This window comes from Carassius gibelio, chromosome A7 (assembly GCF_023724105.1).
Source record: "Carassius gibelio isolate Cgi1373 ecotype wild population from Czech Republic chromosome A7, carGib1.2-hapl.c, whole genome shotgun sequence".
Classification (NCBI taxonomy): Eukaryota; Metazoa; Chordata; class Actinopteri; order Cypriniformes; family Cyprinidae; genus Carassius; species Carassius gibelio.
Genome location: NC_068377.1, coordinates 33,167,628 through 33,182,277, shown reverse-complemented (window position 1 = coordinate 33,182,277; position 14,650 = coordinate 33,167,628). Strand labels below are relative to the sequence as shown.

At 35.9% G+C, this 14,650-nt stretch overlaps 1 protein-coding gene across 2 annotated transcripts in view; it reads left to right on the top strand.

The window, feature by feature from the left end:
* LOC128017311 (neuron navigator 2-like) overlaps window positions 1-14,650 on the top strand; it is a 144,330-nt gene that overhangs the window by 15,826 nt on the left and 113,854 nt on the right. For both annotated transcript variants that reach the window (XM_052602637.1, XM_052602639.1), the window contains exons 2-4: window positions 4,652-4,769; window positions 6,368-6,420; window positions 14,485-14,557. In XM_052602637.1, coding sequence (XP_052458597.1) covers window positions 4,652-4,769; window positions 6,368-6,420; window positions 14,485-14,557 — 244 coding nt within the window. The remainder of the gene's footprint in view (window positions 1-4,651; window positions 4,770-6,367; window positions 6,421-14,484; window positions 14,558-14,650) is intronic.

Sequence of the window (14,650 nt, the reverse complement as noted above, 5' to 3'; positions counted from 1 at the left end):
TTCTTTACTCTTAACAGATTTTACTAATAGCCCTAACAATCTCTGTGTGAAAATAAATTACTTATGGTCTCTCTTCTGTAATTTTGACCCAAATCTCAGGTGAAAGTTTTTATTTTGAGCCCCTTTTTAGAAAGTAGATTACTCAGTAAATATACATTGATGGCATTTAATATTTTGGCATAGTATTTATGTTTTTCATTCTTCAGAAAATAAATAAATCAAACATTTTAGACAGGGATGTTTCTAAAATGTGTATTTTCATTTGAAGAGTTTGATTCCAAAACGCAATAAATCCATTTTGATTAATTTGAGTAAAAAAGTGTTTTCTTTAACAAGAGAGTGTTTCAAGATGAAAACCACTATTTTCTGTTTCAAACTTTCACATAGCATCTTTAGGTTACAATAACATTCAAAATTCAAATCCAGGTTTCGATTTTCAAAGATTTATTATATATAAAAAAAAGATTCCCCAAAATGTAATCAAAGCACGATCCTTTTTTTCTCTCTCAAAATGAAATAAATCCATTGAATCAATATGAAACTTATTTTCATATTGAAACTATTGAAAATACACTACATAGTAAGTTGATCCACATATGACAGCCTCTGACTTGGTCAATACTAATCTTATATACAGGCACTGGACTAAAAATACATCACTTCCAAATAAATTCAACAGGTCATCTTGTTAATGCTATAAATTAAATTTTATCATGAACATGAACAACAATATCACATTAGACCACAGAAGTTCCAAAACGACATTTCCCTTACATTCAACTTCCATCTAATGAACGTGATATAGCGTAACTTGTCAGCGATCTATGGCTCTGTGTATTAAATGCATCTGAATAATTTCCATCTGAAAGCACGTGATGGAAATTTACTGGTATTTACTGGTGGAATGGTGCGCTGTGATTGGTTGTTACTCTTTACAGTGCATGGAATGATGCGCTGTGATTGGTTGTTACTGTTTCAGTGCCTGGAATGGTGCGCTGTGATTGGTTGTTACTGTTTCAGTTCATGGAATGGTGCGCTGTGATTGGTTGATACCATTTACAGTACGTGGAATAGTGCGCTGTGATTGGTGGTTAATGTTTACAGTGCGTGGAATGGTGCGCTGTGATTGGTGGTTACTATTTACAGTGCGTTGAATGGTGTGCTGTGATTGGTTGTTACTATTTACAGTGCGTTGAATGGTCAGCTGTGATTGGTGGTTACTATTTACAGCACGTTGAATGGTGCGCTGTGATTGGTTGTTACTATTTACAGTGCATTGAATGGTGCGCTGTGATTGGTTGTTACTATTTACAGTGCGTTGAATGGTGCACTGTGATTGGTTGTTACTATTTAGAGTGCGTTGAATGGTGCACTGTGATTGGTTGTTACTATTTAGAGTGCGTTGAATGGTGCGCTGTGATTGGTTGTTACTATTTACAGTGCATTGAATGGTGCGCTGTGATTGGTTGTTACTATTTACAGTGCGTTGAATGGTGCACTGTGATTGGTTGAGTGGATGCATCGCATTCAGCAAAAAAGTGAGACTGGTGTTTGTCACTGTTTTTAAAAAAAGGGAGAAAACATTACCAAATATCTCTGTGAATATCGCTTTTTGCGTAAAATTAAAAATGTACTATTCAATACCGACCAGATACAATGCTGATTTTGGCAGAAACAATTTTTTTTTTTTTTTTAATGGAACCAAACTCTTAGTTTATTCTGTTTATTGCAAGCATTTCCACTTCAAATGATGCATCACTGTTAGACATCAAATACTTGACCATGTAAATAAGCCGAATGAAAGTGTGCGCTCTCTGTTACTATGACGATTACTATGAGGATTACACTCCTCACCTCAGCTTGACTCTCCTCGTTATAATGCTTGACCTCAAGAATCAATCACTGCTCACTGACTTTCACGGCAGTCTGCCACACCTTACCCCATCAACCAGAGACATCCACTGCACAGCTCTCAGGAAAGCAGCTCATTATTTCACCATAAAACTTGTAATTTTTAAATAAAATGCATGTATTTGAAATTCCCTCAAACTATTAAAACACAAAGTAAAAAATGTAATTTAGGATTACACTGACATTCAAAAGTTTACAGAAAAAGTTTAAAAGAAGATGATGTTCACAGAGGCTGCATTGATTTGATCATAAATACAGTCATACCTGACCATATCTACTCAATACTGTTCCTAAGATAAAGACCACCTTTTGTGTATATGCTACTGTTCTACATACAGTATTATATGTGAGTAAACTTGGCAGGTCTAGACTGGAGGGTCTTGTATGATCTAGTGCATGTGCTCGATCTTTGAAACCTGCAGAGTGTGTTTGTTTTTAAGTGTGAGCTCGAGTTAAAGGGGGGATGGAGATGTGCAGAGGGGGTTTGTCACCCTTCTCACCAGCCCGACACACATGACGCTCCCACATGCTTTGTTCCTCTCTATACTTGTGTGTGTGTGTGTGTGTGTGTGTGTGTGTTTGAATGCATTTGTGTATATATATATATATATATATATATATATATACATTGTGTATATATATATATATATATATATACATTCTGTATGTGTGTGTGAAAGAAAGGTCAGTTTTAACGATCAACAGTAAACCTTTAGAGACAAGCATCAGCAAACGTGAATTCAGTGAATGACGCATGAAAAGAAGCATTAAAGTATTAAAAACATGCATAAAAGTTTGCACTTGTTGGAAAAATTGTTCAGATGAAAGGAAATGGGAAAGATTTGTGAGAAACTAAGGAAATACATTTTAGGAAAGTCAGTTGCAATCATGAGCAGAACAGATCCTTATTTAATCTACAGGATTCCTATACAAATTATAATATATTAGAATTGTAGTATAATAATTATTACAATAGTAATTTCGAATTAATTTCATGCATGCAGACACGCACAGAAATTCTGACAAAATATTTATGATTATTTTTACATTTTAGGATTTTATTTTATTTTATTTTAGAATTTTAGATTACACTGTAGAATCATATTTAATTATTTAGGGACTTTTCAGGATTCTTAAGGATTGGTTACAAACGATGGTTATTCTAATATAATTATAATGTATTATTATTCCAGAAGGAATTCTTAAGAATATATTTTTATTCTATTAGGATTGTTTAGGATTATTTTCAAATTATGATTCAAATTTAATTAAATTTAACCGAGAAAAAAAAAAAACCATTTCAACTGGAATACTGTACTCTTACCTTACATTCACCTCAATTAAATGATTTTTTTGTAATTGCCTTAAAGTACCATATTATTTAAAAGCCTCTCTCGTGAACCTAACAATTCTGTCTGTGACTAACACCAACGGCCCTGTGATTAGTGTTTGACATGAGAGCCTTTGTAGTTGAACAGTGTTGTACCTCCGCTTTGAGCTTAAAGATGAGTCCGAGTGACAGCTGTAGGTAAATTTTTGAAACGCACCACACTCAGGAACTCCCGTTTGATATTTCCCGTCTTACTCACACAGGTTAAACGTGCAGATGCATGCAAGAGCCACCTGTTCAGTTCTCCGGAGTTGTTCAGTGACAAAGCAGCCCTAAAGGCATGTCTGAACTCAGAGAACAGCTCATGCTCGGGTCAAGAGTGGACTGTACAAAGCCACAGGCTCAGAAGAGTGCAGAAATACTAGATGCTAGTTTGACTACCACACAGCGAAGCAGGATTTGTATAGGGGCGATTTTCTAAGTGCTGCTTTTGTGTGAGATGAGGGATTGTCACAATATTCTTACAGCATTGGGACTGAAGCATCATGCCTCACTGACTCAGAATATAAAGGTCAGTGTACTGTATTTCACAGCATAACTGTGTCATCCTAAGTGCTGATTCAGATGGCATGTATATGGATATTTTTGCTATAAAAGAAAATGTCCCAGTGGAGGATGTGTATTATGTATGAATGCTGCTTTCATACAGCGGGTTTTACTTTAACTTCATAAAGTCAGTTTTAAACATACATTTTTACACATACAGAAATATATAGTACCTTTGACAAATACACTGCTGTTCAAAGGTTGGAGTCAGGAAGATTTTTTTTTTATGTTTTAAATGAAGTCTTTATTGCAATATTTTTCTGGAAACAGTTATTCATTTTTGAATGTTCAGTGAATAGAAACGTCAAAGACAAACTGTTTAATAATTAAATACTTTGAATATGAATGTACTTTTAAATACAATTAAAAAAATATATATAATTTTTTATTATTCTTACTGCACTGCAACTGCAACAATGTGACAGTTTGGTGGTTTTTAAAGCTTGAACTGCTTGACTTGTTTCGCCCTTTTTCTTTAATTGTGACGGGACACGGGAATGTTTTTGGACAGACCTGCTCCAAACAGCAAACAACACATAACTCCTTTCAGAGGTTTAATTTAGGCTCCCTCGGGGTCTCCCTCCTGAAGGGACTTTTCTGTGATGTCAGACAGGAGAATTTGAGCATTATTCCTGCTGAATAACTTGAATAAGGCACAATGGAGCGGACTTGAATAGAGAAGCACGGAGCCGTGGTCTCGCCGGAGAGATGCGTCACGCTTACGTGAACGTCGTCAATCCTAGTTCTTGGAAACTTTTTTTATGGATGGATTTATAAACAAGGTTTCTTTTCTCATGTTGACAGATCTACACGGATTGGGCGAATCACTACTTGGCCAAATCGGGACACAAGCGGCTGATTAAAGACCTGCAGCAGGATGTGAGCGACGGCGTGCTGCTGGCTGAGATCATCCAGGTCATCGGTGAGCCATTCACTCAAGTAAAGTGTCTGCGCTGATGTTTCTAATAACTTTAGTGAAAATAAAATTCAAAACAGTTTGAATTAGCAATGCTATCTTGTACACTAATATTAATATATACTAATATTTTAACAGTGATCATTCTGTTAGGGCAGACTATTAATTAGCTCAAGGGTGTGTGACCTCTTTGTAGTTGCACCCCATTGCAGGAGCTTTTAATGTTTTAATAGTATTTCCATACTTCTGAGTGCCTGGTAAGCAAATCAGTCCCAGTCAGCAGCTCTTCCCCTAGACACACAAAAACATAGTTTTAATTACCTCTGTCCTCTTAAAAGTGTTGTAAGAGCCGGAAAGTATTTGGTTACCTAATAAGAGCAGAAAGTACAGTGTTCTGGGTTGAAGTGGTGTTAAATGACTCATCATTGTGGTCATCCCACTTTGTCCTCTTGTGTTTTCTACATCTCAAGGGAATCAAACACTGGCCAATTGAAGCTGAAATCCAACCTGCCTTTCTCTGACAGATACAAATGCTGCATGCACCCAGTGCCATACTCCACATTTTACATTTATTTATTTCAATGAGAGACGATGACTTTTGCTCTAAAGTTTTGTAAGTGCATTTTGAAATAAGACAATTCTTGAAATGCTGACAACAAGGACATTTAGAGCTTACACCAACCCCCAAAAGTGCCCCTTTGTACTGATAAAATAATGGTTAAGTAACAAATGATGTGGTAAATTGTAGTCTAAAATTATAATGATAATATTATCTAAAAAAAAATAAAATTATAAATTAATTCTGAGGTCTAGATTTTGTTTGCAGATGCCACGTTGATATTTTTGTATATCTAATGCAGTGCCATTAATGCATTCTTACTTGTGACTTGAACATTTTGTATAAACAGTCATTCAATTTCAGAAGCTTGTTGCTGCCATGGAATAAAAAATCCAATGACTTTTATTGCAATAATGAGTCCATGCCTCGCAACTCCCTTCATATGACTTTCAGAATTGCAAGAAAAAAGTAAGAATTGTTAATACATGGTGGAAATGGGCTTCCATGTTAAATAACATCATAAAATGATAATTAAATCACAAATTATTGAGAAGACATGGCCACCCAAATGGTTCTCCGGTAGTCCGAGAGCCCCTTCGTCTCAGATGTGTCTGTCCTCCATGCTTACTCACCTGACATCTTACACATTCCTGACACATTTTTCCCGCAGCACAGACGGTAAAGTGATTCCTGCAGGCATGTAGCTGTCATTGTAGCAGTGTGTGTAGTTGTCAGCTGTGAGTGAACGGCCCTGTTTCAGCTGCCGTGAGGTGGGGGGTGGTGGGGCTGGGGCTGGGCCCGCCGGGATGCAGGGTGGAGAGCAGTCCCCCTCACGAAAGCCCCAAAGCAGTCGCATCCCAGCAGGCCCTGCCACACAGTTGCTCAAAGTGGATACAGTTTCCACATTAGGGGTCAAAAATCTGACCAGCACAGAAACAGAAAGGACATGCTGCGCATTTGGCGTACCATTAAGGAAATCTATCACTTATTTTCTTTTTTTAGCAATTAATTAGTCTGTATTTCTCTCTCTTTTTGGATTTCACAGCAAATGAGAAGATTGACGATATTAATGGATGCCCTAAGAGTCGTTCTCAGATGGTAAGAACTTGTGTTTTATTGTCTTCTGGTTGTTGTTTTTTATAATGACTTTAATGCACTTTTGTGCATTAAAAGACAATGTTCAATCTGTCCAGGGAAGCACTACACTCAGAAAAAAGGTACTTAATGTATTTAATATGTAAAAAGTTGTACCTTTTAGTTTGTTTTACCTTATGATACCACCCCAGAGACAGGGTTATTTTTCTGAGAGTGTAATACATTAGATTCTCACTGGTGTTGCCAGCAGGCTTATTGACATGCACTTTAATACTGTTATTTTTTCTTCTTTTGTGGTGTCTCTTTATAAACTTCTGGTTTAAATAGGGGAGTAGTTTGGCAGATACTATAAAAAAACTCTCAAAACCATCAGTAAATGTATAGGTTTGGATGAAGCACAAGCCAGATTACAGACATAAAGAGCTATTTTAGCCAAGCCAAAGCTAAGCAAAACAAACCCTAGAAGTCTTGAGGATCGCTGACAGTCGTATCACACATGAACCAGGGGCAGGGGTTGCTTTTGACTTGTCTCCATTACAAAGGCGGCCGTCGAGCCTGATTGGACACAACAAAGGAATCTTTTTCAAAGGGCTTGAGGTCTATACATGCGTTTTGTTGTTATTAGAGATTTCGATTTTAGTGGTGGGCTGTTGAGGAATTGCTCTTGTTTTGACAGTGATGAAACTCAGCTGAAACCATTGCATGTTGGTTTTGGAGACTGCTGTGCTGCGTTCTGTGGCCAACTAGCTTCACTAGAAAGATAATGTTGTTGCAGTTTATACAGATGGGAATCCCGAGGAATTGAAAGATTCTGGTTCTGATACCAGTTAACAATTCATGTTCCTTAACGGTTCAAATATGGATACTTTCAGTATATATTTTATTTTTTAGAAAGAAATATAAGCCCCTTTCACACTGCCATTCCGGCTAATACATGGGTAAAGTGTTCCGCCAATTGTTTCCCGGGTCGCTATATTTTGCACTTTCACACTGCCAGTGATGACCCGGGATATGTGCGTGCTTTCACACACAACCTGTAAAGATCCAGTAACGACACGTGACATCAGCGCGTGATGTGTAATGTATGAGTCGAAAACGTTAGGCACGTTATACTTTCACTGAAGCAAGCTAACGATCTCTGCGTCAGTGCGAAAGTGAGGAACTAACTGATCTCTGCTTCATTACAGTTTGCAAATAGGTTTTCATTGCTAACGTTGATCTTCCTTCAAAACAGCCGGTAAAAGAGTCGCACGATAATGCGCGTCATCACTTCGACACGTCATTAGATCTGGCTTTTGTTCACACATCGCTCGTCCCGGGTTGAACCCGGCAATGTTACTAGGTCCCCGACCCGGGTTCAATGCCGGAATCAATCCCGGGATTCGTTACAATCTACAGGAGCTGATCTCTTTTACACATCTCTCTCATTGCTCTTTCTTTGGCTCCATCAATTAGCTCCGTCTCCTTAGCAGCAAATTGCACCATCATTTATTACTTGTAGACACACACAGCCTTTGTGTTCCCATGTTCTCACTGTTTTCTCTCATCCTGTGTGAGCTGCATGAATACTCAGGTCTTTTGAATGAGCTTTTCTTCTATAACTCAGCTGGTGGTAACTGTACAAGTGTGTGCATAAATGCATATCTTTTTGTACATCTCAGCAGGCTTTCTGTATTTAGGCGTCTGAATGCAGTTTTCCTGTATGTTAGTTACTCCGAAGCTGTTTAAATTCCAGCGTGTGTATTTGTTTGTGTGCATGTGCCTTTAGCTAGAAAGCAAAGCAATGCTGGAAGCAGGTACAAGCAAAGCCATTATGTAAATATAATCATTGTGTGTTTTTATGAAGAGCAGGAATTGCACAATCGCTCAGTGGATTACATTATTACTAAAGATCCATTGGGCAGAGTAATATCACTGCGACCGCTAATTGCTGACATGATACTTAACCTCAGCATTCAGATGGTTAAATATGTAAACACATTAATATTATCAGAAGAGGGGTTTGGGCTCATATTGTAAACCGAGGAGTAGAATTTGAATGCATTTCTCACAAAAGCTTTGGAGGATCATAATATTGATGCATATGATTAATTGTATTGAACAGTTTTGAGTACTCAGCATTAAATGGGCTACACAACCCATTTTACTTCCATTTTTAAAAAGAAATAAATAAATAAAAAATTGGAATGGGTGTTATTTAAGAGGCTTGCTGATGTCGACCAAAGTGTTGGAGCAAATCATTACACTTTGATTAAAAACTAAAGACTTTATTTATTTTTTTTATAACATACACTTAAGAACATCATCCACATTAAGACCAGGAAGATGTATTAGAAACAAAGTGTAGTTAGTGCTACATTTATTTGATCAGTGATGTGGTAAAAACTGTTTATTTTTAATTAAAATAACAGTTTTCTATATTGATATATTTTGAAATGTTGCTGAATGTTAACGCATTATTCCAGTTTTCAACATCACATGATCATTGTGAAATCATTATTATATGCCGATTTGGTGCATGAAAAACATCCTTTTGTGGAAACCATGATAAAAGAAAAAGATAATTTGATTAATAGAATGTTTAAAATAATTTATTTGAAATGTACAACATTTGTAACAATTTTAAAAGTCTTCACTGTCCCTTTTGGTCAGTTGAAAGCATCTATATATATCTATATATATATATATATATATATATATATATATATATATATATATATATATATATAGATGCTTTCATTCAGTCTTTGATTGTGTGCTTTTATTAATATACATTTTTAAGTCCAACCTATATGTTTTTTTGGGTCTTAACAGTATATATGCCAAAAAAGTGTATATGTATAAAATGAACATTCGTTATGTGGAGTGTGTTAGTTTCTATTGAAACAATATACATTAAGTGCTGCCCCTGGATATTTTGTGTTCATTTGATAGCCGTTTCATCAGTCATTCACCTTTGGGGCTGTTTTTACACCTGCTCGTTCTGTCTGATCCCTTTCAGATCATCTCCTCCTGCCCTTTAACCCACCAGCAGTGCAGACAAAGAAAAGCAAGATATGCAGCATTTATGTCAGTGGCTGTTGACACAGTGCTGGTAAAACACACAGGGAAACCTCAGTGTCGTAACTCAAATTCTCCTCCCTAGTGAAGCGTATTGACACAAAGATGGTAGCTTCAGCTGAGTCATTCTCTGGTCACACGTCTGGTGGAAGTTCTGCATCTAACATGACTTATAGCACCTTAAAGTCATTTACTCTGTCACAAAAGATTATAAGCAAAAGATGTGGCATTAACCACTTTCCTGAGCACTCTTGTATTTAGTTTTGTTATTTAAGGGGAATGATTGGCATGTTAATCTAATTTGGCTGTCCGTCGATCATCATGGGAGTTTTGTTGTGTGCAATTTGTGCTCAGGATGTGGAAGGAATCAAAACACGGGCCACATTCTTCTGTAGAGGCTTACATTTCTTTGCTTTAATTTTAATGAGACCTAGAGATAAATCGGTGGGGAGAGTCAAGTTGGAGGAAATTCATTGTTTTTGTTGAGTGCAAATTACTTTTGAATGGTTTGAGGTCAGTAAGAATTCAGCTTTGCAATCTCAGTAATAAAAACAATTTCAATATATATAGATAACTTAATTTGATAGTATGTCTTTACTTTTTTTGGAATGGTTGTCAGGGTTTTGCACTGTTACTTTGTTTTGTTTCTTGTGTCTATGTCTAGTGTCAGCACATGGCCTTGTTAGTAGTTTTCTCGGCCATGTGCTCCTTTAGCCCTTCCTCGTTTTCTTTCTACCACACCCTCTTGTTAGCCTGGTTAGTCTAATTGTGCTCACCTGTCCCTCATGTATTTTCCTCCCTATTTATAGTGCCCCTTACCCTTTTGTGTTTGCTGGTTCGTGGTCATTTTCACCCCCTCTGCCACAGTTGTGGTCTCTTTCTGTGAATGTGGCTGAATATGTGTCCGTGTCTCCCTGCCTGATTGGTCTTGTGTTTAGTCTAGTCCTTGTGGGTTCATGTTTTTGTCTTGCTTCTTGTTTTAGTAATATGTTATTATATATTTAACCTTTTATTAGCTCATTGATAGATATATTTATTTATTTTTATTTTTTTAATTTGTGTTTTTGTGGAGCTTTGTCCTGTCTAGTCTTGTTCAAGTTCCTGACCTGTCCCCGTGTGTCCTGCCTGGGTTCTACCTGCCTTGCATTGGTCTGTTTGAGTCGGTGGTCAACAAGTGTCTGAGGTCTGGTCTATGGTGCCTTGTGTGGTCTTCTCCATCAGCCTGGTCTTGCAGCCCCCTCTGTTGCCAAAGTATTCTTCCAGTTGTTTCCTGAAGCTTTTCCAGTGGCCTTCCCTAACTGTTTCTGTTTACGGTGTTCCTGTTGTGGTATCTATTATGCACGTCACTACCCTCTTGTATCAGTCTGTCTTGTCAATAAAACCTTGTTATTTCTCACTGCAATTGGGTCCACCTTCCAGATCCCTGACAACGGTATTAAAGTTGCTTTATTTTTGGTCATATCTTGAAACTGTCACATTAACTGTTCCACAAGTTGCTTTGACCTAGAAAAACACATTTCTATTTTTATGCATTAAAATAAAAAATGAAAAAAAAATATATATATTTGCTATATATATTATTAGGTTTTTATTTTTACTACAAACTGCGATTTAATCATTTAAATGCATGGGTGACTTTTTTTTTTAAGTGCATTTATTGAAACTAAACTTGGTATAAATTTCTGACATCGAATAGAAGAGGATAAAATTTATTGAACAGAATAATTTAAATCTAATCTGTACACTTTGAGTAGTGCAAATATTGCACAATGATTAATTAAATGAAAATTATCATAAAAATAACTAAATTAGGATTGTGATTAGTGTAAAAACACACTTAAATGAATAAGTGGACCTTGGAGAAAAAAAAATAAGTCTGATTAGACACCATTCTGCAGTATTTCTATTAATATGCATGCATCTGGTTTTTTTTCAAACAGTATTTCATGTAAGTACTCAAAGTGCTTCCAGTCACATGACCAACTCGCCTGTCAATCATCACCTTTGAGTACATGCATTCTCTCTCTCTCCACAACTCTAACCCACTGTCACATAAACACACTTCCACACAAAGAGGAGTTTATTAGGTGGTGAAAAATATAATGACAGAGAGGGAAAAAACAACCAGAGGGAGAGATGGAGACTGTGTGTGTGTGTGTGTGTGTATGGAGCCTCATATAGAAGGAATGTATCCGGTGTATGTTTACGTGTGTGTGTGTAATAGCGAGTTTATGTGCTTGAGACATACAATAGTTGTGTGTGAAGGTGTTTGTTTAGCAGGCTGTCCCTCTCTTAAACATGATTTTGTTCACTCAGGAATAGATACACTCTCATGGTCTTTTACACTCTCTCAAGGTGAGATACAAATGAAGTGCTCTTTTTTTCAGGTACTGGCCTCTTGTAGCTTTAAGGGCTTCCTGAATTGATTTTTGACATAGGATAAGCATGTAAGGAGTGAGAACTTAAAATTCTTATTATATTGTTATTTCTGATAGAAACAATCAAGTGTTGTATAAACTGTGATAATCATACAGCCGCATAAATGCAAAGTAAATTCAATTGATGTTTAACTTGGTTTAAGCTTCTTTTTGCTTTTGATCAGTATTATGGAAATAATGTTTTTATTTTTTTTATTACAGTATGTTTGTAAGGTTTTTAGCATATTTGGCCTGTCAACATTGAGCTCACAATTACCGTGATTTTAGTGAAATAATTATGTATATTAGATGATATTTGGTCATTTTGAGACAATTTTACTTCATTTTATCACTTCACTTCTTTTTTCCAATATCTGGGTCAATATTTTTGCTTATTAGAGTAATGTAATTATAGTTTAGCAAAATGCAAATCTAATTTTCCCACATTTTTTAGATCAAAAATATTGTCTAATATTGTGTAAAATTAAGGATTTATTCAATTGAATACAATTTTGTGTATGTATTTACAGCCTTAAATTATAGTGTTTTATTTTTGTTGAAATCAAATGTAAAAGTTAAATGTTATCCTATTTTATAAATTTTTTATTCAGTTTTTATTTTATCTTAAGTCAAATAAACATTACACATTTTATCAGCCAAACTAGATAGCCATTGGTCTTTGAAAAATGCATAGTGGTAAATAAGTAGTTTTTTCACTTATACTGTACGTTCATTAGCTTATGTTTGGTTTCGGTGCTTTTTATGGCTCTGCAATCCGTTGTTTGCTTTTATCCCAGTAGCTTCTGATTTCTATTGACCCAGTGAGTTTTTAGTGCATCTATTATGAGAATGTCATTCAGAGAGGTATTTGCTGTCGTGCATGACCAGCGGACCAACAATCAGAGAAGACAATGTTGTAATGTTAGCGCTAAATTGCCCCACAACTAATTTTCTAATGCATTCATATTGATTTCAAATATTATTATGCCTTGTAATTCAATTCACAAAGAGAAAGAGGATATAGATTCATTTCATCCCCTCTCTCTGAGACATATATTTTATTTAGAAACATTATTTTTAGTCCTGGATGTCTGGGATGTGGTTCCTTCAAAGGGCCAGAGGAATCTAGAGCAGATTCTTTCCTCACATTTCTAGATCTCCCTTGACCCTAAAGGCCAGCAACTGTTGGCTGCCAGCAACTGGGATACAGTCAGTGGGGCAGAAATGTGTTGTATGGCTGACATAACTCACACTTGTGCTGACTAACCCATGGCAGATGACCAGTTCTTAAATGCAGAACATGGGCAGCAAATCAAAGCCAAGCTCTATTAATAACACAGTGGCGCCCCAAAATATTGGGACACTTGAGCATCAGTTGAAAATGTATTTATTTCATTGCATAACAAAATAAATCAAAGCAATGCTGTTTTTTTTTTTTTTTTGCATTGACTTTTAATGAGGAAGTTCCTCCAATGTTTCAAAACAGGAAAATGTTGTAATACCTTTTAATAGTGAACCATGTATTATCAAAACAAACAACTTTTGTGAAATGTTTGAAAAGTATACTTTCTTTCTTTAATATTAATGCTTTTGAAATGTGGTTATTTTTTTTTTTTCTTGTGGGACCCATATGAAATTACTTACTTGTTTTAATATTTTTAAATAGGCTGGTGCATTCATAGGAGTTGGTAATTTACATTGACATGAATAGATTAATGTTTGCACTAAATTAAAATGTATTATTTGAGAAACTAAATAAATTAGTCTTAAGTAGGAATGTTTGTCACCTTTTTTAATAGACTGGGCAAAAAAATAAATAAAAAAAATAAAAAGAATATTCTACATTAGATAAAAATCACTGTATTATATTGTATACTATATTATAATGGCAAAATTATTCTGAATAAATTATTATGTTTTTATTACTATTATTATTATTATTTACCAGAAATATAGATTTTAATGTCTGCTAGTATGTATGTGTGTGTGTGTGTGTGTGTGGAAGGTTTTTTTTGTTTGTTTGTTTGTTTGTTTTTTTTTTGTATTAATGCCACTTTATTGTCATAACATGAAATATTGGCTCCATAAATAGAACCATGATTATGGATAACCTCGACCTGAGAGTGTGGTAAATGTCATTAACATATTCCTAGTAGAGTCCACATGACCTTTATGTATAGCTTATTACATCACTCTCCTCTTAGCCAATCAGATACGCTTATGCTCTGAATTGAGTGACACTAGGATACGGCTGGGTCAGAGTCAGGGCCACGGCGGCATTTCCTAGCAACAGGGCAAATGTGACGCCCTCGGTGACTGAGAGCAAAGACTTTGCATACTGCTTTGACTGAGCAGCCAATCTATGCTCTCTGATATCACTGCAGCTCCTAGAGTGAGTGAACGTCCAGTCACGTATTCAGCCACAGAGCCGATGTGAAGCAGCGTCAATCTAGACTGAATGGACACATACAGCATCTATTCTGAACTTTACACGCCTGTTTGTTTTAAGTGATAATGGCTCGCTTCTGTTTAGATGTGTGTGGTTCGTAATGATTATTTTAATTTAAATTATCTTTTCATTTCTCTCTAGATCGAGAACATTGATGCCTGTCTGAGCTTCCTAGCAGCCAAAGGTGTGAACATACATGGACTTTCAGCTGAAGGTAAAAACACATTTTTTTTTTCATTTATTTAATGCTTCAAGTATGATTTTTTTTTTTTACTATTTGATCTTAGATGATTTCGAAATATGGGTA